At 35.4% G+C, this 26113-nt stretch overlaps 1 protein-coding gene across 4 annotated transcripts in view; it reads left to right on the top strand.

The window, feature by feature from the left end:
* The window catches only part of Nf1 (neurofibromin 1), a 234845-nt gene that overhangs the window by 53856 nt on the left and 154876 nt on the right, over window positions 1-26113 (top strand). For 3 of the 4 annotated variants that reach the window (XM_081765704.1, XM_081765708.1, XM_081765706.1), the window contains exons 13-21: window positions 4806-4989; window positions 6793-6979; window positions 12201-12242; window positions 12680-12753; window positions 13425-13577; window positions 14220-14398; window positions 19996-20167; window positions 21442-21581; window positions 23349-23564. In XM_081765704.1, the coding sequence (XP_081621830.1) occupies window positions 4806-4989; window positions 6793-6979; window positions 12201-12242; window positions 12680-12753; window positions 13425-13577; window positions 14220-14398; window positions 19996-20167; window positions 21442-21581; window positions 23349-23564 (1347 nt within the window). The remainder of the gene's footprint in view (window positions 1-4805; window positions 4990-6792; window positions 6980-12200; window positions 12243-12679; window positions 12754-13424; window positions 13578-14219; window positions 14399-19995; window positions 20168-21441; window positions 21582-23348; window positions 23565-26113) is intronic. The other variant, XM_081765707.1, reaches the window with a different exon arrangement.

Consider the following 26113-nt stretch of genomic DNA (forward strand, 5'->3'; position numbering starts at 1 on the left):
TTATAGGTTAACAAAAAGTATTAATGTTAATTTTGGGTCACATTTTTTTAACCTTTGTGTACCGTCACTTTGCTAGAGCCTGTCTATCTCAGGTATGCCCTCGGAAAGTAAGTGAAACATACTTCAGCACCAGCCCCGCCGCCCTCTTACAGAGGAAACCTTCCCTTTGCTTAGAAGAAAGAAATGAATGACCTCAGCTGTGTCAAGTGTCATTCAGTTGTTTGCTCTTGACGAGTGAAGATCGCAGGCCACTTAGAATGGCTAACAAGATAGAGCACAACGAAGTCCATGAAATAATTCATTGTGGCAGCGCTTCCGTATCCAACAACTGAAACATCTCTGCCGCAGCTACTTTTCCCTCCTCTTTTGAGGGAGGTACGGGAAAACACACATCAACAGTAGCGCCAAAAGGAGCATAGTTGAAATAGAAAGAAAAAGTTTTTCTTGATTTTCTCAAATATTATGCATGAGGTTTTACACGGATTCATATAATTTTGTACAGCTCAATGGGATCCATCGATTGGTACCTCTCTCATGTACGGACATTTTATTTTACATAAATATAATTTTAACATTAAATAAAACTTGTGTATAATTTTGGTTGGTTTCATTCTTTCTTTGAGAAAAATCATTGAAGTACTCATGCATTTATATAAGATTTTCAAAAGTATTTTGTAAATAATGAAAAATTTATTTTGGATTCAGCTGTGCTCACATTCAAAACGGACTTCAGAAATCTATTGAACTGGGAAACAATCGTGTTCTTTCCTTTGAAGTTTCAGCAATATTTGTGTAATTGTTGTAACTGACAAAATGATTAATGGTGATCATGTGGTTTGAGAATGAACTATTCATACGAGAGTAAATTATAATTCACATATTCGTTCGATAAAGTGGAATTTGTTCTGTGATGTAAAAATACTGGAGTCTTTCCATTAGCTTTATTAAGACATTCTGTTACCAAACTTTGAATGCAGAAAAGAAATTAAAATAAAGAAACAAAGTTTTAAATGCAATTGTTTAAAAACTGATTACGAAGTCCATATTCTAAAATTCTTCATAGTTGCATAGTACATCAAAGTAAATGAAGTTTCAACTAACGTAAGAAATATACCCAGAATAAGCTTCATTTAACTTAATCCGATAATTTGGGCAGGTAACAGGCTATTGTTTCCAAAGTGTAAAAGAACAAAAAAGGGAGGTTCGAAGTGAATAATTACAGTTACACCTTTATGCAAATTAGTGGAATCAGCTACGTTTTATGCTGCGAATCGTATATTAAGAAATAATATAACATATCCACATAAAACACAAATTTACATATACATATCTGTTTTACCATTTAGAATGTGCAGCTGTGACATGAATTAACATTCGTATTTTCTGTTGCATTGAGTCCACAAGTTTTTGCACATAGCCCTGAGTGCATCATTATGGAGCCACATTATATTGAAAACGGAAATAAGTTCGTCTTTTGTTATGGAATCCTTTCTCCTGAGAGCTGCGGTGGCTCAGTGGTAGACCTTTCTCTTCTGGTGCGTGGGGTCCTTGGTTCGATCCCAGCTCGCGCCAAGTGAACTTTGTGGTGGACGAACACCGTGTGCGTAGGTTTCCTCAGGGTTCTCCCGTTTCCTCCCACTTTCTTCATTCCATCATTTCATTCATTTCTCATCATCACCGTCTCCTTTAGCCTAGCCGGAATAACCGTGGGACGTAACTAAAAAAAATCATTTCCATTTTTTCCTCTGTCCTGATTTTACTCTTGCAAATAGACCACATATTTTCGACCGGATTCAAATCCAGTGAATTCCCAGACCAGTCCAAAACGTTTACCACATTCTCTTCGAAAAATTATTTGGCTTTTTTAACATGTGACACAATGCAAAGTCTTGCTGGAAAATGGCAGATTCATCCTGTTGAAGTTCGTTGAGTTCTGGAACTCAGTCTGAACGGTAGCACATCAATGTGTTTGTCATGCTTCATCTTTCCTTCAATGGGAATAAGTTCATCTGGCCCATTATAGGAAAAGCATCCCTAAAACAACGTCTTTGGTGGGTGTTTCACTATTTGATGTATTTGTTTCGGTGAAATTTGTTCGCCATTTGCTGTTAAATTTGCACCTCTTGGATCGAAAAGTGGCCCGCATTATAGAACAGCATCTTCCTCCAGTTGTCTTTTGCCCAATTTCTGTTTCTTTTTCTTTTGTTTTTTCATTGGAGGTGTTTATTATGGTCATGGTGTTTCTTATTGGTCTCCTTGCCGTACGGTTACTTCCAACAAACGTTGATGGATAGTTTAGTCATGAACGGGAGTTGTGCACGAGCAAGATCTTTTTCAAGGTCAAAATTACACTTCTGTGGGTCAGTTTCACTACCTCGTAACATGTAAGAGCTATCCTTAGCGGTTGTTGCGTATTTTCTACCGCATTTCCCTATCCTAGGTGGAAAAACAACGCATATCACTCTTGAGGTCAAGAATTTTATTTACAGCGCTTTGGGTAGTATCACAGTCAGCAGCAGTCTCTCTCTTTATTAGGGAAGTGTTTTCGTTCAGTATTACTAATATCCAACTTGCATTATAGATATAAAAAGTAACAAAAAATGAAAGTGAGCCTTCACACACACCGTCACTATCAGTGTCACCAAGACTCACCCACAGCTACATCGAACTACAATACGACGTTGTCGAAATAGTACTGAACCTCCAGCTTTCTGTAACAAAGAAAATAATAACGAACAGTGTTGGCTCTGCGAGAATCCCATTATGCTGCAGATTGAAATTTGATTCCATTAATTTGTTCAAAGTTGTACATATAGAAGTAATTATAAAGATAAAAGATAATAAAAAAAAGGGAAAAACGTAGCACTAATAAGGGAAGTTTGTTGTCGCTGGAAGGGAACTATACCCAATTAATGCTAAGAATTCGAAGGTAAAAATGTTAGAAAAAAGAGGAAGAAAAACATTTCTGAGTTCATTGTGAAAATTATCATTGAAACCGTTCCAAGATTTGGTGACATTCGTGATTTGTGTTCACTGTTCGAACGATGAACAAAGCTTCAGAAATTGTGTAAAATTTAAATTGATAGAGCAATTTAATTCTGAATGTTGTGTTTGTTTTTAAATTATGAGAGGAAACTTTGCAAATAGAAGAAATTTGAAACAAGTATTTGAATTTAGCAGCGATGGCGGATGGAGTGAGAAGAAATTACTAGGAGATTACACCAAAGGGAAGATTTTACCAAAACGTGAAACACTTGATATGGAATTGAACATGCCTTACAAAGCAAAAATATTATTATACAATTATCTTCGTACCTATAACAACCTATGGTGCTACTGATAATAACGAAAATAAGAGTTGTGCGGAATCCAAGCAACGGAAATGAGATTCGAATTTTAGGAAAGATGGGGTAAGAAATGAAATGATCGGGAATACAGTCGGCTAAGGGACTGTGCGAGAAAGAATGGGAAAACGTGAGACTATGCTTGTTGAACAGAAGGAATGATATTTACCTCAGAAGTTTCTACGCATCAAAGTGAGATGTAAATGGGCGTGAGAAAGACCGAGGAAAAGGATGAGGATGATGGAGATGACAGGGTGAAATACAAAAGAGTGGAAAATAAGGGAATAAGATTGGAAGAGGCTTAGAATGAATAAAAGTAAAGTGTAAGAAAGGTTTGTCGGAGTTTTGAGACTATATGAGACAGGGACCAACAATTTAAGGTGGAAACCGATCCATCGTAATACATTCAAATTCAAGGGTTTCGCACCTGGAATCGAACTCGGGACCTCCGACGGGAGCTCACGTGGTTCGGATTCCACGTTAATCAGTAGGTCCTGTCTCATATAGCCTTGCTGCTGAAAGGGACGTTAAACTCAAAATCAACTCAACTCGAATCCGGTACTCTGTGCATGGGGAAGGTTGTTAGAGGTATCGTACACCCAGATCTGACAGAAATATGAAATTGGAGATGTATGGTAATGATTTCTTTAATATGCTCAAAAAGACATGAAGAGGGAAAAGCGTGTCTGTTCTTTGATACGTTTAATTATATTAGGGTTTGTCATGCTTCTAATTCTTATTGCTGGTAGAAGCTTCCTCGTTATTTGTAACAGATATGACCAGTAAACAATTTTCAATGTTTTCTGGTGTAACCAAAGCGGAAGTGAATTTGGGTGGTTGATTGGAGTTTTATGTCCCCTTCAGTTGCAAAGTTGTTTGAGACGTGGACTTATAACACCTGGTGAAGCCACTGGATCGAAAAAATGTAGAAGCTCTTTCAGGCCAGCTATCCTGAATGAGGTTTCCCTGGGTTTTCCTCATCCACACCAGGCAAATGCCGAGGTGGTACCTAACTTATAGATCCCAGGTCGCTAACCTTCTTCCTTCCTTTTCCCCGGATAGTGTTCTCGCGGAGGGACGTCATCCTTGATATGTGACTGGCTAAATGGCTATAGATGCCGAAAGCCCAGAAATCTAAAATCCTAAATCCTTATAACTTACCTGCTATCCAAACCACACAAGCTCCCATCGGGAAGCGAATCTAGATCTCTCGAAAAAGTGAACTTGTACTGGAAAGCATACTTTAAATTTTAGGCGACAATCGAGTAACGAATATCCAGTGTTTCTGTATATTCTTTAGATCATAATATTTTATGAGTACTATTGCAGTATTATTTTTTATTTTGTGTACATTTTTTTAAGGGTATGAAAATACGCTATTAATTTCAGTAGTCTTAAAAACTATAGAAGTTTGTGTCTACCAAGTGTGACCTTACATTAATTTCTGTTCTTTCTTTGTAGTTCTCAGGTATTATTTTCAATATCACAGAAACTTATCCAACATCAAATAGTGAATTACACAGACATTCTGAAATGGATGAGAGAAATAATGGTCTGCAGGAATGCATTTTTGCTTCGTCATAAAGATTATGCCAACGTCGGAAGTCAGATTCCTGTCTGTAAACAAGCTCACATCAAATTAGAGGTAAGGTTTATTTTGTGAAGAGGGGTTTGTTTTCTTGAAAGGTTCCAAAGTGTATATATATCAAAGTGTAAGATATGATATATATATATATCATATCTTTTCCTAGACTAGACGAAACATTGGTGTACACTTACTACTAGGAGTACGCACAAACAAGTGTGGCGGCAAACCTAGATAACCGAAAAATGTGAGAGAATTTGAGAAACGAAAGAAAACTCAGTGAATTTCAATTTGCTAAGAATGATATTTTAAAGACTATTTTTAATTTAACGTACTACTGTTATGGCCTTTAGGAAAAACAAAAAGACGGATAATCAATAAAAGTGAATGATTTGAATTAATTTTTTTATGCTCTCCTACCAGGAATCGAAACAAGACAACCTGCACCAAAGGCGTACGCGCTAGCCACTAAACCAACGGACAGCGTTTAAACGCATCTAAAAATACAAATTTTAATACAGTTTCAGATATGATTGAGTACTTGTTATTATTTGCCCGCTGTAAACGTAAAAACTGCCCTGTGTTTTCCACTATCGATATATATAACAATTTATGACCGATTGCCATAACGGATCTCCAAATAAGTGCCCTATGTGGCTTCCAACTCTGACGCACATCTTACTAATACTCCACTTTTGTTATTTATGTTTGCTAACTTGTAATGAAACTTACAGGAAGGGCGAATACCTGAATACAGGAAAATGTTCTCCGTCGTTGAGGGATAATAAAATAGATATAGAAGAGAAGATTAAAAATTCGTTATTCAAACTTGTTTTGTCAATGAAAACTAGGAGAGGTTAAAAATTCGTACATATATATTTTCGTCTCAGAAAGGCCTGAAACATGGAGATGCGTTGTCGCCATTATTATTCAACTTTGTTCGGGAATACGCTGTAAGAAAAATCAAAGATAGCAACCAGGGCCTAGAGTTGAATGGGGTTCACCAAGTTATGGCATATTAAACGCTTGCAGGGACATGAGTTTAGAAGTAAATGCAGAGAAAACTAAATACATGGAAGTTCGTCGGGATCGTAATACGGCAAATTATGGATGCGTTAAAATATCGAATAATACTTGTGATAAAGTGGATACTTTCAAATATCTAGGATCAATATGAACAGACGAAAACCATATTCACGAAGAAATTAAATGTCGACTAAAAGTAGGGAATTCGTGTTATTATTCAGTTCAAAATCACTTGTTACGAATTCTGTCGAAGAATTTGAAGCTTAAGATATATAAAACGACAATCATACCTTTGTTGTGTATGGTTGCGAAACATGGTCGCGTACTCGGAAGGAAGAATATAGATTGAATGTATTTGAGAACAAGATCCAGAGACGAATATTCGAACTAAAGAGAAACGAGAGTGGCGGAAACTTCATAACGAGAAACTACTTTATACGGTTTACCCAACATTGTTAGGGTCATCAAGACTAGGAAGCTCAGGTGGGCAGGTCATGTAGCCAGGATGGAAGAAAGTAGGAACACTTTCAAAATCTTAACTGGAAGAAACCGGAAAATGGCCATTTGGAAGACCTAGACGCAGATGGGAGGACAATATTAAGATGGATCTCGCAGAAATAGGAATACAAAGTAGAAACTGGATCCAGTTGGCTAAGGATAAAAGTCAGTAGAGAGCTTTTGTGAACGCGGCATTGAACTTCCGGGTTCCATAAGCCATAAAGTTAGTTATATTTTCGACTCTGATTGAAGTCAAATTTCTATAAATTTCCAGGAATTAATTCTCTGTAGTAACAATATTGCAGCAAATCAGGAAGTACATATTGTTTTCTCTTTCAGGTTGTGTTTTTCATGTACCTGTGGAGCATAGACATAGAAGCAGTTTTAGTCGCCATGTCTTGCTTCAGTCTGCTGTGTGAAGAAGCAGATATTCGCTGTGGCTCAGACGAAGTTACTGTTACTTACTTGTTACCAAATTACCATGTATACCATGAACTTGCTGCTGCTACGACAATTCTTACTACTGGTAAGCATTTGCAGTTGATAAGCATGAATTCTCGGTATTTCAATGCTATAAATATTGTCGTATTGGAGAATCGCTTTTTCTTCTTGGCAGAAACTAAATTAATGTGTCATTGTAGAAAGTAGGGCAAAAAACCAACTTCTCTATTCGCCATATGGTCCATAAATGCAAGTTCAGTGAAATTCAAAAAGTGAAGTAAAGGTTCCTGACCGGAAATAGAACCCGACTTTCCGGTTTACTGCTTCAGTTTGCCAACCATCATGCTTCCCAGCCCGTTCCTGATCAGCCACACATTCCCACTCGTTTATTTCCATTAAATCAATTAGTATTGGTAAGTTTAATCATTAATTGTCATGCTTTTTAAATACTTTTTACCTTAGCAGAATATAACAGTGTATTGAGACGGAGCAGCATAGCGTAATATTATAAGAGCAGAATATTAGAAGATTAATATAATAGTGTTTTCGTATTTTCCTCTTGCAAATATATTGAATACGTAAATAATATAATGAAACAATATTCGACACCTGTGAAGGTTAAATTTCTTTGCGGTTGTACGTTGGCTTCGCATTTACACCCTCCATTCCAAAAGAAACCGAACGTTTAAAAAAAAAAAACAAAAAAGCAATGTACATTTTGGAACAAATCATTTTTATTAATCAATGTATTCCCCTTCTGCATCGATACACATATTTGCACGCTCCAACAAGTTGTCAAACGACTTCTCCATGTCCTTTATTGAAATGGTCTTTAGGACGGCGGTCGTCGCCTTCTCAATGGCATCAATCGATGCGTGCCACTTTCCTTTCATCGCCAAATGCAGTTTCGGGAACAGATAGAAATCGCACGGATTGAGATCTGGTTAAAAGGTCGGATGATGCAACCGAATAATGTGATTTTTGACCAAAAATTCAGTTACAAGTCGCGAACGACGTGATGGTGCATTACGAGTCCAACTGCCGATTTCGCGATATTCGGGCCGAATACGACGAATTCTTGCCAGCAAAATCTTCATGACGCCCAAGTAAAACTCTCCAGTGACTGTCTGGCCGGGCTGAACAAATTCTTTGTGGATAATTCCTTTTGAATCGTAACAAATCAGCATCACCTTAACTTTTTTCACCAAGTTACTTCACCAAGCAACTTTTTTTTGGGTGTTCCTTCATCCGGCGCTCTCCATTCAGCACTTTGCCGCTTTGTTTCGGGCTCATATTCAAAACACCACGTCTCGTCACCAGTTACAATCGATTTCAAGAAGTTTCGATCCTGCCGAGCACTTTTAACGATGTCTTTGCAATGCGCAATTCGATCAACTTTTTGGTCTTCGGTGAGTTTGTGTGGTACAAACCGCGATTTAACCTTCTTAAGGCCCTAAACTTCGGTCAAAATGCGGTATGCAATTGTTTGAGGAATGCCTAATTCCATTTCAATAACTTTTACCGACGATTTTTTGTTATGTTTGATGAATTCACGCACTTTTTCGATGTTTTCTTCCGATAATCCGGTTCTGGGACGGCCTGATCTTTCGTCATCATCCAGCGTCTCTCTACCCGATTTGAATCGCCTGAACCACTCGTAAACTTGCGTACGGGATAGACACTCATCACCATATGCATTTTGTAGCATTTGGTGCGTTTCACTAAAAGTTTTACCCAGTTTAACACAAAACTCAATTGCAGCTCGTTGTTTGAAACTCATTTTCCGACCGATGTACACAACACACTGACAGTTGAAACGCAATAACTTTGTTGCCGTGCATCCAAATGTCATGACATTTATACCAGTTGTCAATGAGGGACTACGCCATCTACCGGTAAAATATTACAACAGATGGCACTAGTGGTACTATTTGTTTTCAAAAGTTCGGTTTCTTTTGGAATCTAGGGTGTATTTATTCACTTACTTTCGTTCATGTTGTAGCAAAGATGAAACTTCATAGAGAACATCTCACGTAATGACCTTGTCTGGCTTGCGAGCGCGTAACTATATTCCTGTTACTCTCATTTTCTAATTTGATAATCATATTTGTGCTGTTTGTGGTAGTACTATTTCATAAAGTAATAATGGGTTGTACTTGAATAATTCTCATTTTTATTGCTTCCACGATGCGTCAATTTCTGACCATAAGTATAGAGATACTTTCCGTATTATATTACGTACATTTATTTACTTATTTGTGTATAATATATTACATACAGATTGTTATGAGGGAACTAATTTTCAACTACGTAGTGGAGCGGTAATATTGTACCTTTAAAGTGTGTAAACATATATTTAAAAAGAGCTAGGTATTAAAATGCACTGAGAATATAATCTTTTTCTAATACAAGACTTGGTAAAGATGTAAGTAGTGACCGTGGTTTAAGCTTTATTTCTTCAGCAGTGTGATACAAAGAGCTGAATATTTTTTAATGGTGGAATAGGGAATTTAAAGTAAATAAATCAAAATAAGTTAAAAGCGATAACAGAAAGAGGTTTATATAAATATATATAGGATGTTTCAAAACAACACTGAAACGTTTGGGAGGTGATTCTTGACACCAAGATAAGACAAAAAGTATAGACATGCTTCCTTTCGGAGTTACAGGCTGCCGAAAACATGAAAAAATGAACTTTAAAAGTCCATAGCTCCAAAACTATGAGACCTACCGTAGTCGGGTCAAGACTTTACTTAGGAAATAATATGTGCCCTATCCAATAATCCATGTTTCAGAATCCTAAGATACTCACACAACAATTTTTATAGAGGGACTTTGGCTACGGGCATATAAATTGAAGTACCCCAAACTACCTCTATAAAAGTTGTTGCGGAAGTACCTTAAGATTCTGAAACCTGGATATTTGGATAGGGCACATATTAGTTCCTAAGTGAAGTCTTGACCTGACTACGGTAGATCCCATGGTTTTGGAGCTATGAACCTTTAAATTTCAATTTTTCATGCTTTCGGCAGCCTGTAACTCCGAAAAGAAGCGTTTGTGCATCCAGATTGGTGCATACTTTTTGTCTTATTTTGGTGCCAAGAATCACCTCCCAAACGCTGTCGGTGTTTTGTATCAATTTCTGTTAGTAAATTGATGAAGTTTTGCGTAAAGCCTACATCAGAGTTGGGAATTTCATGAAGACTAAAATTCTTCCTCTGTATCAGCATTTTGAATGAGATTGAAGTTTTCCTGTCAAACTATGCGAGTTTAAAGCTTCACTCAAAGCAATGTTTTCTATTGGTCCACAAATAGTTTCTCTGGTGCGTAGAATAATTAAAGAACTGGAGAGAAGATTCGGTCGGCTTATTTTCATTTTATACCAAATTTCTTGTCTTTAACCTTCGAGTATTGGGGGATATGAACATTTTAGTATAATAATTGCCATTTCTGTTGCCCCCTCATCCACTTGAAATTTCCAAAAATTCTTACTTAGTGTTCCTTTGTTACAAATCGTATGCTATATCCAAATTTTAAGTTTCTAGCTTAAGTAGTTTGGCCCGGGCGTTGATCAGTCAGTCACTCACTCACACCCACTCTCGCATTCACGACCTCTTGTTTCACGTAGAGAAATTTGTTACAAATTCCTTTTAAGAAGAAGAATTAACCATCTTTCTTCCACACTTACCTATTGACATGGTTATAGATGCTACAAGGGATTATATAGTTATTTGAGGTTATAATTAATTTGGATATTTGAATTCACAGATTTAGAAAGCATACGGATACATAAATCTGCATACGGAAATGTTTTATATGGGAGAGTTGTTACAAAAGTTCTGGGCCTACCTATGAACGGAGCAGCAAAGAGTTTATTAATGGTGTTGCTTTTCAACTAATCCCTGACAAATGTAACACATTTTGCCCATTCATGAAATGCGTTAATGCCGCTGGTAAAAAATGATTCGTCGAAGGCGGGCATGCATGATCATCATCAGTGTCAAAATAAGTACCTATCAACTTCTTTTTGAGCTTTGGAAAGAAATGAGAGTGAGAAGGTGCCAAATCAGGCAAATAAGGGGGGCAGGAACCAATTCGTAGCCGCAATCGTGATTTGCTACTATTGCAATGACTGACTTGTGGCTAGAAAAGCACATCTGCTGTCAGTTTCCCACAATACTCCTGCCGAATATTATAACGCAACTCTCGTAGACCTGCATAGTACTCTCGAGTCACTGTTCGCTGCTTTGAAAGATAATCCACCATCACTATCCCTTCCAAATAAAAAAGAAAAAAATCACTTTTCCAGCTGAGAGTAGTAATTTGGTATTCTTCGGAGGGGGGATGAGGGGTGTTTCCACTGCTTGGAACTTTGATTTGACTCTGGTTGGTAATGGTGGAGCCATGTCTAATCTACTGCTGTGAATCTAGTGCGAAAGGCATCTGAATTTGTTCGGAAGAGATGAAGATTGTCCCTTAAAATGTTTCTCTGGTAAGCTCTTGATCAGGTGTCAAAAATTTTGGTACCCATCTCGCGGAAACCTTGTTCATTTCTAGATGCTGGCTGTTAATTCGGCCAATTGTAATAGATAAATTCACTGTTACAGCAATTTGCCTGATGGTCATTCTCCAATCATTCGTGATGATTTCATGCACTTTGTCAGTATTCTACGGCCTTCCTGATCGAGAGTCATGTTCAATGGAGGTTCTCTTCTTAAATTCGGCTGCCCATTTCTTCACTGTGATATGTGAAGGGACACTATCAGTTAAAGTAGCAACCATGTGGTCGTGGATCTCCTGCGACTTTAAACCTTTCTTGTGGAGATATTCAATAACAGCTCTCACCTTCAATTTGTTCATTTGCTCACACTTTGATCACTCTTCTGTCTTTCTGGACGTAAAATAACAGAATAAAAGTTGATATTAATGACAAGTTTAGTATGACATCATAGGAAGGTTCAATAAATACGGTCTAAAAGTATTACATATCTAGTTCTAATATTCCTTGGTTAGGCTTGGAATTTATGTAGCAAGCCTCGTACATTAGTGTTCAAAACTTTCACTTAACATCTCAAATATGTATTTATATTCATTTTAAGATTGTCAAATTTTTGTTGGAACATTCTAAAACGAATTTTCTCTAATGTGACACGTGACATAGTCATTAAAAGAGCAATATGCAGTGTTATGCAAAATCTGCTCTTTAAGTCTTGAGTTGTCTAATGTGTTTATCCTGAGATTTTGATACATGTGGTATCTGATTAGCCGTGTATTAAATGTATATTCTATTCTTGTTTCAATGCAGCCGGCAGGGATTCCAAGATATATTGTCGGGAACACATTGAGGGTAGGTGAAATGTTGACCACATTGTTTTGTATGTGAATGATGTTTAGAAGTGTCAAAAGTATATATAGACATTTACAGAATGAATTTGTTTTAGATGTATATTAGTAGAAAATATTTTAGCTTTCAATGTGAGAAAAGTAGTGATCTATGTACGCTAAAAAAATTAAATGACTTCAGTAAGGTCAGTATTTAACAAAACTTAGTTTGCACATTTATAGTATCCCTGTCTAAAATATTTTTTTTTTCTTTACAGAAATAAGAAGTGTCACTAGAATAAAACCAAAGAAATTATATACTCACCTCATTTATACGTAGTTCAGATAAAATCGTGCGAGTTTTTGTAAAATTAAAAATGTTGTGTGGTCATAATTCATGATGACCATGATGTGTTTTATTTCATAGTTGATATAACATTTTTAAATTTTTCCTTTCGCTAGGGAGAGCTGCGTTACAAAGAAGAATTATGGCATTGCTTCGAAAGATTGACCACTGTGTAAATGGGGTTCAACAGGTGAGTGCTACATTTAAATATTATTATTTTACTTCTACTTCTTTGTCTGTTTAGTTTTATATTGGGATCGAGTGCGTTAAAGCAACATGTAAACATTAAGTATTACATTGTTAATTTTTATTAACGGATTTTTTTGGTTTGAGTTTCCATTTAATCTTAGGAAGATACTTGGCTGGTATAGAAATAGGCGGGCTATTGATATGTAATCATTTGTTACTAATATTGAACCATTTAAATCTTTTATATATGAAAGAGGCAAAATAAACCTCGATTGCGCTCATTAAAGGTCACAAAGTACTGTGAAGAAAGAATGTTACTCCTTTGGCTGTTCTAGAAACAAAACATAAACTAGTCACTACATACGTTCCCAAACGTGATAGAGAATTATAAGTATTGTTTCAATATATATGAAAAGCAATATGTAAGTGTGCTCGTAAATGCAAAATAAACTGAAAGTTTAATGCAGTTGCAGCAAATAGTTCGTAATAAGTTGAAAATGTATTGCTGTTGTAATAAGTTAAAAGTGTGTTCTCATTCATTTATATTCAATTACATATTTTTCTCTTTGGTAAATTTATTGGTATTTCATTTTGAAAAGTAATGTGCCAAAATTCAAAATATATTTTGGTATATTCCTGTGCCTGTAATATGAATGACATGTTTTCTTTTAGGCTTGGGAAGAGACATTCCGTAATTGGGATGCGTCCACAAAGATTTTGCTTGCTTATCCAAAAGCAAAACTTGAGGATGGACAGATTGAAGCCTTCCATCGCACCATGGGGAAGAGAAGAGCTTCGCATCAGAGTTCGGAACATGAACTAGAGGTATGAGCAGATTTCTTTGAATTTAGTTTCCGTTCAAATATTATTTATAGAAATAGATAAAATAACATAAAGTAAATAAACAAGTAATGATGTTCATACATAACCTTTTATTGTTAGGAAACTTACCAAAGAAAATGAAATGAAAATTTAAGAAAGAAAAAAAAAAAAACATAGCTTTACCCTGTTCTGGGTCATGTATTAGTGTAAATTGGGAATCGACTCGTTCAAAGGAATACTATCTGAGGATTTTGAAACCACATATAAGAGAGAATATTTAATGAAGATATGGGTTGGGTGAATTAAACTGAAATGTAATTTTGGATAACTTGATCATTTTTTTCACAACTGAAATGAAATTGGCTTCTTGGAAAGAGAGATACATAGTTTAAATACTAACCACTGAATTAAAAATTTTGCCCATGTTGTGTGAAAATTGGAATTGGTTTCTAGGTAACTATAATTAACTTTTTTGTTGGTTGTAGAATTAATATACAGAAATTTGTGAAGAGTACGCAGTTGAGCAACCACCGTTCATATTTGCGTTATGTATCCTATAGTATCTATTAATAGTTACACTCAGTATTGGTTGGAAATGCTGTATATAATTAAGTTGTTTTATAATATTAAATCAATTTGTTTCAGGACCAAATTAATGAATGGGCCAACATGACAGGATTCCTATGTTCTCTTGGGGGAGTGTGTTTACAGAAAAGATCTCCTTCGAGACCTCCGCTTGGAGCAACTACTCCTGCTTTAGAGTTAAGGAAGTCAAGCGTTCTGCCAAGTTCTAGTCAGGATGTACAGTATTGTCCAGTCACACCGTAAGTTGGATTTGGTAATTTTATTATTTAGAATAGTCTATTTTGTTTAGTCGAATTTCTTAAGCAGCAGATGTCTTTTGTGTGCATTATCTCGGGCTTGAGCATTGGTTGGGCACAATATTGTCGGTGTTGACCTAGCATTATGAGGTAAAAAGAGCTACGTGAATCGAAAGAGTGTCTTGGCCGACCACAACTCTTCGTAAACTATAACGCCAAAAAGTTTAGTTCATAATCGTGTATCACATATTTCAGCTATTTAATTTTTATTGTGAAGAAATTGCCAGAGGATCTCTCTCTCTTTTTTTTTTCTTTCTTTCTTTCTTTCTTTTAGATTTCGTACTTTCCTCTAGTTAAAATGGAATGTAAGCGTCAACAATGAAAATTTAACATATGTATGTTTCAAAGGTTGAAATAACTCTCGTTGAAGTTAGTCATAATTATTAAATGCGTGTATTCCTTGGTTTTACGGACCTCCATTTAACGGATTTTAAAAGCAACGGACAAAATCTCGATCAGTCGATTTAGTCTGAAAGCCTTGGTTTTAAACCAAAAATGTTGAATTTACTGTATTATAGTGTATATTTTTCAGCGTACTAGGTATTTTACACTATTAGACTGGATAGTGTGATTGATTAAAATTACAATCTTTATTTCCCTTCCTTTCATGTTGTGATTGTGGATATTAGCAACTGCAGACTTAATATTAAAGCTTACGGGCAATCAGCAACACCGGACAGCTATTGCCCTAGTTTAGTTCCTTAAAACGAGGGATGAATGGATATTTATAAAACAAGTTGTCCGGAACGAAAGAAGTAAGGATATATAACTTCAGTGGGGAGTAACGTGACGATTACACTCTTTGCGCAAGTGAAATTAAGGCCCTTCAGTAAGCTCACCCCCACTTTTTTGAATTTTAAAGAAGATGATAAAAAAATTAGAAAGTGAGTCAAGTATTATTTACAGAAGGGGTGGCCAACTTTTTTTTTTTTTTTTTTTACTTTTGAGGACTACTTTTTGTTTCAGAAATCAATGGAGGTGTACTTGTATGTTTAGCAATGTTAGTATGTTTTGTATGTTGAGCAGACTACTACGGGCTACCTGTCATGACTTGCCGGTAGGGCGTTGCAACAATAACGTTTATATAGTGTTCGTGTGTATCCGGCTCTAGGGAAAAGTGTTTCAAATGTTACATGCACTAGAAGAAGAAAAAGAGTTAAAAAAAAGTTTAGATTAATATTGATTGGTTTGTTAAATATATGAAGTTTGTATGTTGATTAGGCTCGTTGTTATGGCAACGAACAGTAACTAAGGACTTGTTTATTCAGTATAATAAGAATATAACGAATCAGAACATTGAACTGTAAGTATGTATGTAAGTTTACTGTGGTATATAAGACAACTATTTATAATAAATTGAATAATAAAGCTACTTTAGCCAATGTCTGCTCATATATATGGTGATTAGTGTAGAATATTATGAGAATAAATTCAAGTGTATAAATTACAAACTGTAAGGTAATACATAACATAAATATTTGGTGTGGCCAACGTGTTGGCTTTCCCTGATCTACAAAGTGCTATTAAATAAACTAATAAGCTGATACCAAACATTTTCTTACAGACCTGAAATTAGGTGCGCAGCTAATAACGTCATAATTGTTGAGCACCTACATTTATACACCATGTGAAAGGACTTCAAAATAATTACTAGTTCATGTAATAGAATTTTGCAGTCACTATCTGACTCACATTCCAACTTTTTTTATATTCTTCATCACCTTTAAGTTATTCACGTACTTTACTTAATTCGGCCGTCTTTTACTACTTGGCCGTCGACGATTTTTAGTTCACCATTTGCTTCTGTCCGCCAGATTACGCACTCTTTCCCATGCAGTGTAGGTCTCTTAAAAGTCTCTTCTGTAACCCGTTACCAAGTTTGTCTTGGCGTACCCCTTGGTCTTTTCTTCCCTAATCCTTGCTTCTCGCATTTGTTTTGGTAATCTTTCCTCTTTCATCTTGATGATGTGCTCTAGCCATCAAAATTGAGCTTTTCAGCATGCAGCTCTAACAGCAATATGCATTGATTTAACGTACAATGTTTGCCTAATGGTTTGATTCCTAGTCCTATTTTTCTTTGTTCTTGAAATCCTTCTCAAAAATTTTATTTCTACTGCCCGTATTTTTTTTTTCTCACTTAGTACCAATGATTTACACCCATAGGTAGGAGTGTAGGGGCGTACTGATCGGTGGACTGCTATTTTTGTTTCCTGGTTTCTTTATTTCTTCCCTAAGAAGCCTCTGTTGATGACACTATGAAGTCTACTTGTATTTGTTATTCTCCAGTTCAGTTCTTCTATCTTTCAGTTTTTGTTAATGACAGTCCCTAGGTATTGAATTCGCCGACTTCTTCTAGCTCTTCTCCCGCTAGATGTATTATGCATGGTTTATTTTCCCACCGACTCCCATTACTTTATTTTTTTTTCTTTTTCCTTCCTTGTTTATCTTTATATTTATTTTACTCTGTAGTTCATTATATCCAAATTTCTTTGTAGATTAGCTTATGTATTGCAACTGCGTATAATAGTTTTGATATTTTTATGGATCTGAGGTTCTAGTTTCCTACTTGGACTTTCCTGGTTTTCAACTGTATTTTCTTGATGATGTCTTCCATTAATATTATGAAAAGGTGTGGCGATAGTATGGTTCCTTGTCTTAGGTTAGTTTTAGACGGAAGCATTCATCGTAGCATTTCTCGTAGCAAAAATCGTATCATCGATATCCTACCGTGTAAAGTAGCAAATCCCATGCCATGGCATATCCTATGGCATTTCTTGTCGATAGAACCTGCTCTGTTTCGTAGCATTTTCCCCAGCATTTCTGGTCCGATTGCAGCGCTGTGGGGTTAAAAGGAAGCGAAAGATTTTGTGCCAAATATCCATGCTTTGTTTTGTATGGGAAATTAAATTGTAGTAAAGAAAAATGAGTTTGAGTAGGGATGCTCTTTGCCCACATACTTCTTTGTGGTTTTCGTTTTTTAACATGACCGGCAAGAAGTGTTGTTACAACCACTAAAACTTTAGCTACCTCACGCTTTAGTTTCGGAACCATAATCGTGCTCTTCTCCAGTAATTTGTTTGCTACATCACGACAAGATGCTTATCAAAATGCTACCGTGTAAAAGCACCATATACTTTTGATGCCATAGAATATTATACGAGATTTTTGGAAGCTTATCTGCTACGAAAAATGCTACGATAAATGTTTACGTCTAAAACTAGCCTTATTCCTGCCCAAGTCTTGAATTCTTTGAATCAATTGTTATTTGTTTTTACGTAAATTCTGCACCTCTTGCGAAAACTTTGAATCGCTTTTATCAGCTCGCCGATAATGTTATTTATCTTCAGTTTTCACACTTCTTTCTGTGGCACTTTGCAAAAAGCCTTTTCTATATATTCAAAGCACATATGTAAATCTATATCCTATTCTAGATTCTTTTCCTGATTTGCCTTAAAGTTAAAATATAGTCGTGTATTTTTCGTTCTGGTCGGAGTCCACTCTGGTGTTCTTTTAGGTTACTTTTGATTTCTTGTCAGTCCAGTATTCGTAAGTATAATTTTTCTGAAACACTTACAGCGATATTCCGCTGTGGTTTTTGCATGTCCTGTTATTACCTTTTGTGAAGATTGAAATTAAAGTAGCCACTTTCCAGTCTTCAACTATCTTTTTTTTTTTTTTTTTTTTTTCTTTCTTTGCTCTCCGCATAATCAGATAGAAGTGTGTCTTCTGCTTTCTGTTTCATGTATTTAATCATTTCTGGAGTTACACCGTCATGCCCTGTCAGTCTTCTTATTTTCATTTTCCTCATTAGTTCTTCTTTTTTAATGTTTTGATCTTTCCTGTCTGTGATTTCTTGTGAGTTCTGTTTCATCTTCTTGTTGGTGATCGGCTTATAGCAGTATTTGAAAATAGTTCTTCTATCTTTCCATTGTTGCTTCTGGTTCTGCAGTATTGTCCCTTCCTTTCATTTATGAATTTTAAAATGTATTCCTTTCCTTTCCTCATATTTTTAGAATTTTATGGAATAGTTTTTGGTTTTCTTTGTTTCCCTTTGTGTAGCCAAATTCTTCCCATTTTTCTTTCGTAACGTCTCTGATTTTTATTTTAACTTTATCACTCTGTTTTTTGTAATCTTCTAAAATTCCTGCTGTAAGGTATCTCTTCCACTTAACTTGTTTTTCTACTTCGGCTTTAATTTCGGGCGCCCACCAAGATATTACTTTCCTTTTGTTTCTTTGTTTATGTTCCACTGTTGATATTTACGTACTTTTCCTTGTATCCCATAGTACCTCTAAATCTTCTTCCTTGCCAACGATGTTTGCTTTCTCCAATTGTGTATCAACTATTTTCTGAAATAATTTTCTCTTTGTCTCCTCTTTTAGTTTGAGCTTCGCTGTCTCCGTATTTGTTTTGTTTCGTTTCAGCTTTCTTTTCCTGTGCTTTCGGAAATATCATGTGTAAAGTTACCATTTATCATCTCTGTCTGTTTCGAAACTTCATTTAACTCGAACGTCTCTCACATATTTCTTAGGATTATCGTATAGTCTAGCATTGATTTTCTGTTTTTGCTTGGTTCTTCCCTGGTGAATTTATAAAATGAAATTAAATTAACGATTATGCCCGTTAGATTAAGGGGGATGGATGAAAATGCAAGTGAATGATGATGGAAGAATCGGAAATGAGAATGTGGGAGGAAACGGAAGTATCCTGAGAAAACAGTATAAAATAATTATAAAAACCTTAATAACACGAAATAAATAGATCATAGGTTATTGAAAAATCTACATCGAAAATATGAAGATGTAGAAAAGCGAAATAGAGTTTAGAACTGAATGCTTGTATTAAGAATTGTTTTCACATAAGTGATATTTATATTACCGCTTCGGAGGAAAAAAATCATTATCTTAGCAGTATATATTTACACGTGTAAATTAATTACAAGGAAGAATATACATATCTGGACACGATACATGCAGAAGAAGACATCCTTATTTATTTCCATCCTATCCTTGCTCTTCGATCATTGTTTTAAAATTTATTTATTGACAATTTTTTAGCATGAAAGCACAAACTTGGCGTGAAAACGAATTATACATGCATTAGTAAGATTTGAAGTTAGCATATACTGATAATTTGACCAAAATTGTTTGTTTTAGTTTTCTAAGACAGAGTAAACTGCATTATAGAGTATGAATTTTTTGAATGAAGAGGTCTGCGAACAATACATTAAATAATATTCGTATCATCGCTATTAAATCACCTGTCATATTTGTTGAATAAGTGTCAGAATTTTCTAGGTAAGAAACCAAAAAGAAATCTATGGAAAGAGGCACAAATGGTAAATGACATGAGTAGAATTTTATTTCATGGAAGTGGAAAGTAGTACTGTAGATCTTTTTTATTATTTTTATGTATTTTTAATACACATTACTGTTTTTACTAATATCATCAGCTATTTAGGTTTTCAACTAGGCGATAATTCAGATTTATTTGCTAGAATTTCGGTTATTAAGTACAGATTTTCTTTTCTCTCCTTTCAGTTTTGTTGGGCAGCTTCTTAGGTTGTTAGTATGTTCCAATGAGAAATTTGGCGCACAAATCCAGAAGCATGTGAAGGAACTTGTAGGACACGAGATGTCTCCAGCGTTATATCCTATTCTCTTCGATCAAATCAAATCTATAGTGGAGAAATTTTTTGATCAACAAGGACAGGTACATGTTATTGCATAAGATGATAATGTAGGTGTTAGACCTTAAAATTAAACTTCAGGTTGAGTGTGTATATTCCAGGATAACCTTGTAATCTTTGAAGCTGAGATTAAATTGACGTTGAATCTACTTGTCAAATGCAGATAATTTGAATGTTGAAAAATATGTGCAGCTTTTTTTTTTTTTTTTTTTTGTTTTGTTTTGTTTATATGAAAAGATTCTAATAGTACTATTAAGTAGACGAAAGTTCCGATTCAGAATAACTGTTTTTCTGTACTCTGCTAATACAGTGCTGTTCACCTAGAATGAAATTTGTCTAATTAGGTAATGTATGTTAACATCAAAGTCATTGAGATTTCATATGATAGTCAACTTCGCTTGAGCGTAAAATCGGATTACTTGAGATCTTTTCCTTTGATATAGAACATGTAATCATTTTGTTCTAAAATGGATGCCGCTTGTTTTTCCTGTATTTTATATATTAAATGATTCAAACATTCTCTCCCCTCCCCGGAAATAATAACATTGATTTTCTTTGCTAGCTAGTACTTTTTCTGCTCTTTTGGGTTATGTATACAGAAAGGGAATTTTAAAAGTGGCAGGCGGGATAATAAGGACCCATGAGTATTTTAGTAAAAGATTAAAAGTAAATCTTTTATGTGATTTAACATTAGAATTAAGTTGGGTACTGAATACGTAACATAGTTACCTGTTGATATTTGTCTGTAAATTAATAAAAATAAAAGAAACACCTTTCCAATTTTTTCATAGTTTCTTCGTAAATACTATACCACTGATGTGTCTGTAACTGAGCAGAAAAAGATTGGTAACTAAACAATTTCCAAAAAAATATTTGAATTTATTATTTAAGTTCTAATACTGTTATTCTTGAGTTAATTTTACAATGTCAGAATTTTCTTCTTAAAATTATGATCGAGCACATGTTTCATATTTTAGAAGAAATGCACGTCTGAGCGTATTAGTTAAAGTAAGTTACAATAGTTACGAGTATCAACTATTTTTATTATGTTTATATGTTTATCTGTTAATAATATTATCCTTTGGTATAAAAAGTATTCATTAACATCTGTAGATAGAACGTTCGTATATATGTATTTGGATAAGGGGCATTGAAAAAAAAATAAAGAAGGAATTACGTACTTCATATTATGAGAGAAAGTATAGAATATACAGATTAAATAAGTGTAAAAACGAAACCTGAGAATTAAAAATTATTTTTAAAAATTATTATTTACAACTAATTTAAAATGTTTTAGGTTGTGATGTCTGACATTAGCACTCAGTTTATTGAGCATATAATCTTTATAATGAAGAACGTGCTTGACAACAAGACAGATGAGCCATCTGAGCACCTTGGTGTAACTAGCATTGAAGGAATGATGTTAGCAATAGTGCGGTAAGTGTTCGCAAATAATTACAACATACATTAGTGTTGATCTTATATGATAATTTGTTGTAGAGTTATTAATAGTAAAATTCATTACTAGGTAAGAAATGAGTGGATTTAAATAAACTTTTGCATTATCTATATAAGACGTTGCATTATCTATATAATCGTATTCTTGCAATACTTTGCAAAAGTATCAATTTTAAACTTAAAATCAAAATTTGCCCTCGAAACGAAAAACTTGCTAAAGTAGAACCTGTCCACATAACATACCCATTCTCTGATAAACATGACACAAAACTTTTGTAAGATTCTTTGCAACTGTCGTATTTATATAGTTTTGTATTATACTCCGCGTTACCCGAATTGGCGTATGGCGTCAGCCAGTAAGCTGTTTCCAAACCTTCAGTGACGAATCTCATCATTCATAATTGTCCACAAATATGAACGAAATCAATTATGAATTATTAGATTCTTCTCTGAAGGTTTAGTAACAGCGCACTGCAAGCTTATTGGCTGATGCCATACGCCAATTCGGGTGACGTGGAGTGTAGTTGTTCTTACATTGTGTTCTTAGCAAACATATGTGTGTTCGTGTGTTTTGTGTTCATGTATATGTGTGTGTAATGTGAATCAATGTATCGTGCTTTTTGTTTGTCATGTAGTTTTCAATTTTTTTGTTACTAGTTTGGTGTAAGAGAGGGACATGGCTGTAACCTTGCTGCTGCAGAAAAAAAAGACAGTAAATAAAAATAAAAAATAATAATAGAAATTGGATCAGAAGTGCATATTTGGGAATTTTATTTTTATTCTTTCCTTCGGACCGGATATAAAACTATCAGCGATTTTTTCTGTCATTAATCATATTGAGTAATAATATTTTATTTATTTAGCTATTCATTTTTGTATATAATTTGCAATGTGGTAAACACTGAAAACTTCACTGACACCACAGTATAGATTTTGGTGTGTTAACAGTGTGTGGTTCCGAGTTCGAGTCCCGGTGCAGTTACTTGCCTCGAATATAAAACTGAGTAGTAAGTCAGATCTCACTTCGAACAGTATGCGCCGTCTCACATTACCGCTGTGTTGAAGACAGACATTAAGCAACCAACCAATCTGTCATTGTAGATCTTTTATTCAATTTAAAATAATGGACATTCTCGTTTACCCGACTTCGATCTGACATGTTGCTCTCGAGTTATAACTGTTTTTTTACATTTTTCCAACAAATTTTTGCCAGCGCCGAAAGGAAGCATTCCTACACCCAAGTTGGTCTGTGCTGTTTGTCTTACCTTGGTGTCAAGAATTACCTCCAAAACGTTGTCGGCGTTGTTTTGAAATACCCTGTGTATATATATAACAGAACTCTCATTAATAGTATAGGCCTAGCAGAAATTAATGTCAAAAATCCTTGCTTATTAAAAAAAGCTTACCTCAAAGTTTACATATATGTAGATACATATTTGTATATATCAAAGTATATGCAAACTTCGATATAAGCTTTTACTTAGTAAAGAAGTATTTTTATGTCATTCATTTCTGTTAGGCTTACCCTGCTCGTCAGAGTACGCTTTGTTAAGTTACCGCTGAGAGCTTGAATTTTAGCGGTAACATTGTTGGATGTTAATACTGTTATTGGTCATTTGAATTTTTTAATCAGTTTTCAGCGACGGGAGTATTTGGAACTGTCACTTGTAACAATATTATAGCATGTACCAAGTACAGGTATACTATCAGTTTTTAATTGAATGCTAATATTGTTATTCTTTTCAGGTATGTGAGACACTTAGATATGACAGTCCACGCCATTCATATCAAAACGAAGTTGTGTCAGTTGGTGGAAGCAATGATGAAACGCCGTGATGATTTAGCATTCCGCCAGGAGATGAAATTTCGTAACAAGTTGGTGGAGTACTTAACCGACTGGGTGATGGGAACATCGCACCAGATAGCACCACCAAGTTCTGGTGATGTGAGCTCGATTACCAGGTAAGAATCCCTTCATGTGCAAATGATGAAAAACAAAAGTGATAAATATTAGAAATATTAAAGTGTCGGAAGTAGAATTAAACATACACAGGCCTCTTTAATAAATGCACAATCCAACGTATATTTAATAAACCTTCCTTATAGGAAACATATAAGAAAACATTTCTTATATTATATGGAAACAAGTGAAGATAAGAATTCTGTGTAGTGACCGACGAGAGATTCCCAATTCAGCCGAAATGTGCCTTATTAATTTGGGATTAACTTCAAGCCAAAGCTATTGGAACTGCTTTGATGTTTCCAGGTTTATGGACACTAACGGAATTTCATTTATTTTTTCCAACACAGAACTACTAGTTGCAGATTAAAAACAACAACAACAACAAAAATAATATCCGATATTATCTCTCTTAGACAAAATGGTTAAGGAAAGTGAATGGTTTTGAAAGAGTTGGTTGAATGAGAAAATGGGAGGAAACGGGAGAACTCAGACACTATATTATTCACCATAAACTCATATGATCTGGGATGGAAATAATTTTCCTTAACCAGTCATGAAACTCATTTGCGGTCTCTCTGGGTTAGTATCTTCCTATCACCACAGTTCTGACGATAGTTTGCGTTCACACGTGTGTTAGGTCCTTTCTTACAGACACGTTCGACAGTCCTTTGTGACACATCAACAAATCGAGCAAATTCATTTGTTGTGTGACCAGGGAAAACCTAAACACAGTGGCCCTGTTCTGTTACCATTTTATCACGTATTTGGTTCGATTCATCTTAACGAGCTGTATACATACAGCCAACTGGAACAAGTACTTAGGGGGGCGCAGTGACTCAGTGGTAGAGTTTTCATCTCTGGTGCATGATGTCCTTGATTCGATCCCAGCTCGCGCTAAGTGAACTTTATGGTGGACAAACACTGTGTGCATGGGTTTTGTCGAGATTCTTCCGTTTTCTGCCACTTTCTACCATTGCATTCATTCCTCATCATCACAGTCTCCTTTAGCCTAGCCGGCATAATCGTGGGACGTAAAACTTAAAGATTTCATTTAATTTTGGAACAAGTACTCATATGGCAATGGTCATTCGTTAGTTATGTCGGTCATTTAATCAAATGTTACCAGTAAAACCCAAATATAACGACAGAAGCGGACCAATACTAGTTCTAGAAGGGGGTGACTAACTTCCTATTCAATGTGCTTAAGTAAATACTACGAATAACATTCCCTGGACAAGACTTCCTAATATTTCACTCGAGTGGAAATCTAGTGATAGTTCGAGGAAACATACGTACTAAATGCAGTAATGTCACCATAGGCGAGTTGACTGAAGCATTTGAGTTAATGGAAAAGATTCGCGTCGTGTTCGAAAAAAAGTCCAAAGAGAAATAAGTGACTTAAAGCGGAATCACAAATGCCACAGTTTACGTTATCGTGTATCTCTGAAAGGGTCTTGTAAGCCTTAGAAATTTAAGCTTCTGCATGTTCTGAAGTTAGATGGGAAGGTAATGGGGTGTGGAACAGCGAAGGATATAGAATGTTTTACTCAGGTAATGAAAAGGCGGTCATAATGACGTAGGAATAATTCTTGGAAAGCGCCTAAAGGAGAAGGTAGTGAAAGTAGAATTTATTAGTGATCGAGTTATGATGTTAAGACTTTACCAGTTATAATGCAAAGGGAAAACGAAGGATCTAGTGGTGATACAGACGTATGCACCGACAACTTCGCATGCAACTGAAGAAGTAGAGGAAAATAGAAGAAATTATAGATAGGGAAAAGAGGGGGAACATGCGTAATTCTAATGGGAGATTTCAATGCAGTTGTGGGAGAAAAACAGGAAGATAGTATCATAGGCAAATATGGTTTAGGCGAAAGAAATGAAAGGGAAAAGGGACTAGTGAATTTCCGTAAACAGAATTAACTAGTAATTGGGAACACTTGGTTCAATCAGCACAAGAGAAGAAGATATATATGGAAATCACCAATAGATAGCGGAAGATATGAGATAGACTATGTTATGATTCAGGACAGGTATCGGAATAGCTTAAAGAACGCGAAGACCCTTCCCGGGACTATTTTCTCTGATCATAATCTTCTGCTGGCCGAAATAGATATTCAACTGAAAAATGTAGGCAGAAGAAAAGTAGGCAACAAAGTGTTGAATACTAAAACTTGCAAAACGAGGAAATAAGAAATCTTTTCGTTGAAAAATTCGAAGAAAAATGTTCAAACGAGGAAAGGATAGGCGCAGGTAGTAACGCACGGTGGAAATATATTAAACGTTGCTTACAGCAGACCGCAGAAGAAGCAGTAGGTTACCGCGAATACAAAACGGCTAAGAAACCGTGGGTTACAGAGCAGATGTTGCAGAAAATTTCGGAGAGGAAGACGTGGAAACAGGTTGATACAGAAGAGGGCAGAAAGATGTATGGAAAGTTAAATAATGAATCACGAAGAAAAACACAGACAGACCGAGGGAAGAGTTTTACAGAAGAAAATGCGAGGACATAGAAGAATTAGAATATGAGGAAATGTACAAGGAGGTG

Source organism: Thermobia domestica, chromosome 7, assembly GCF_964235325.1.
Source record: "Thermobia domestica chromosome 7, izTheDome1.hap1.1, whole genome shotgun sequence".
In the NCBI taxonomy this organism is placed as follows: Eukaryota; Metazoa; Arthropoda; class Insecta; order Zygentoma; family Lepismatidae; genus Thermobia; species Thermobia domestica.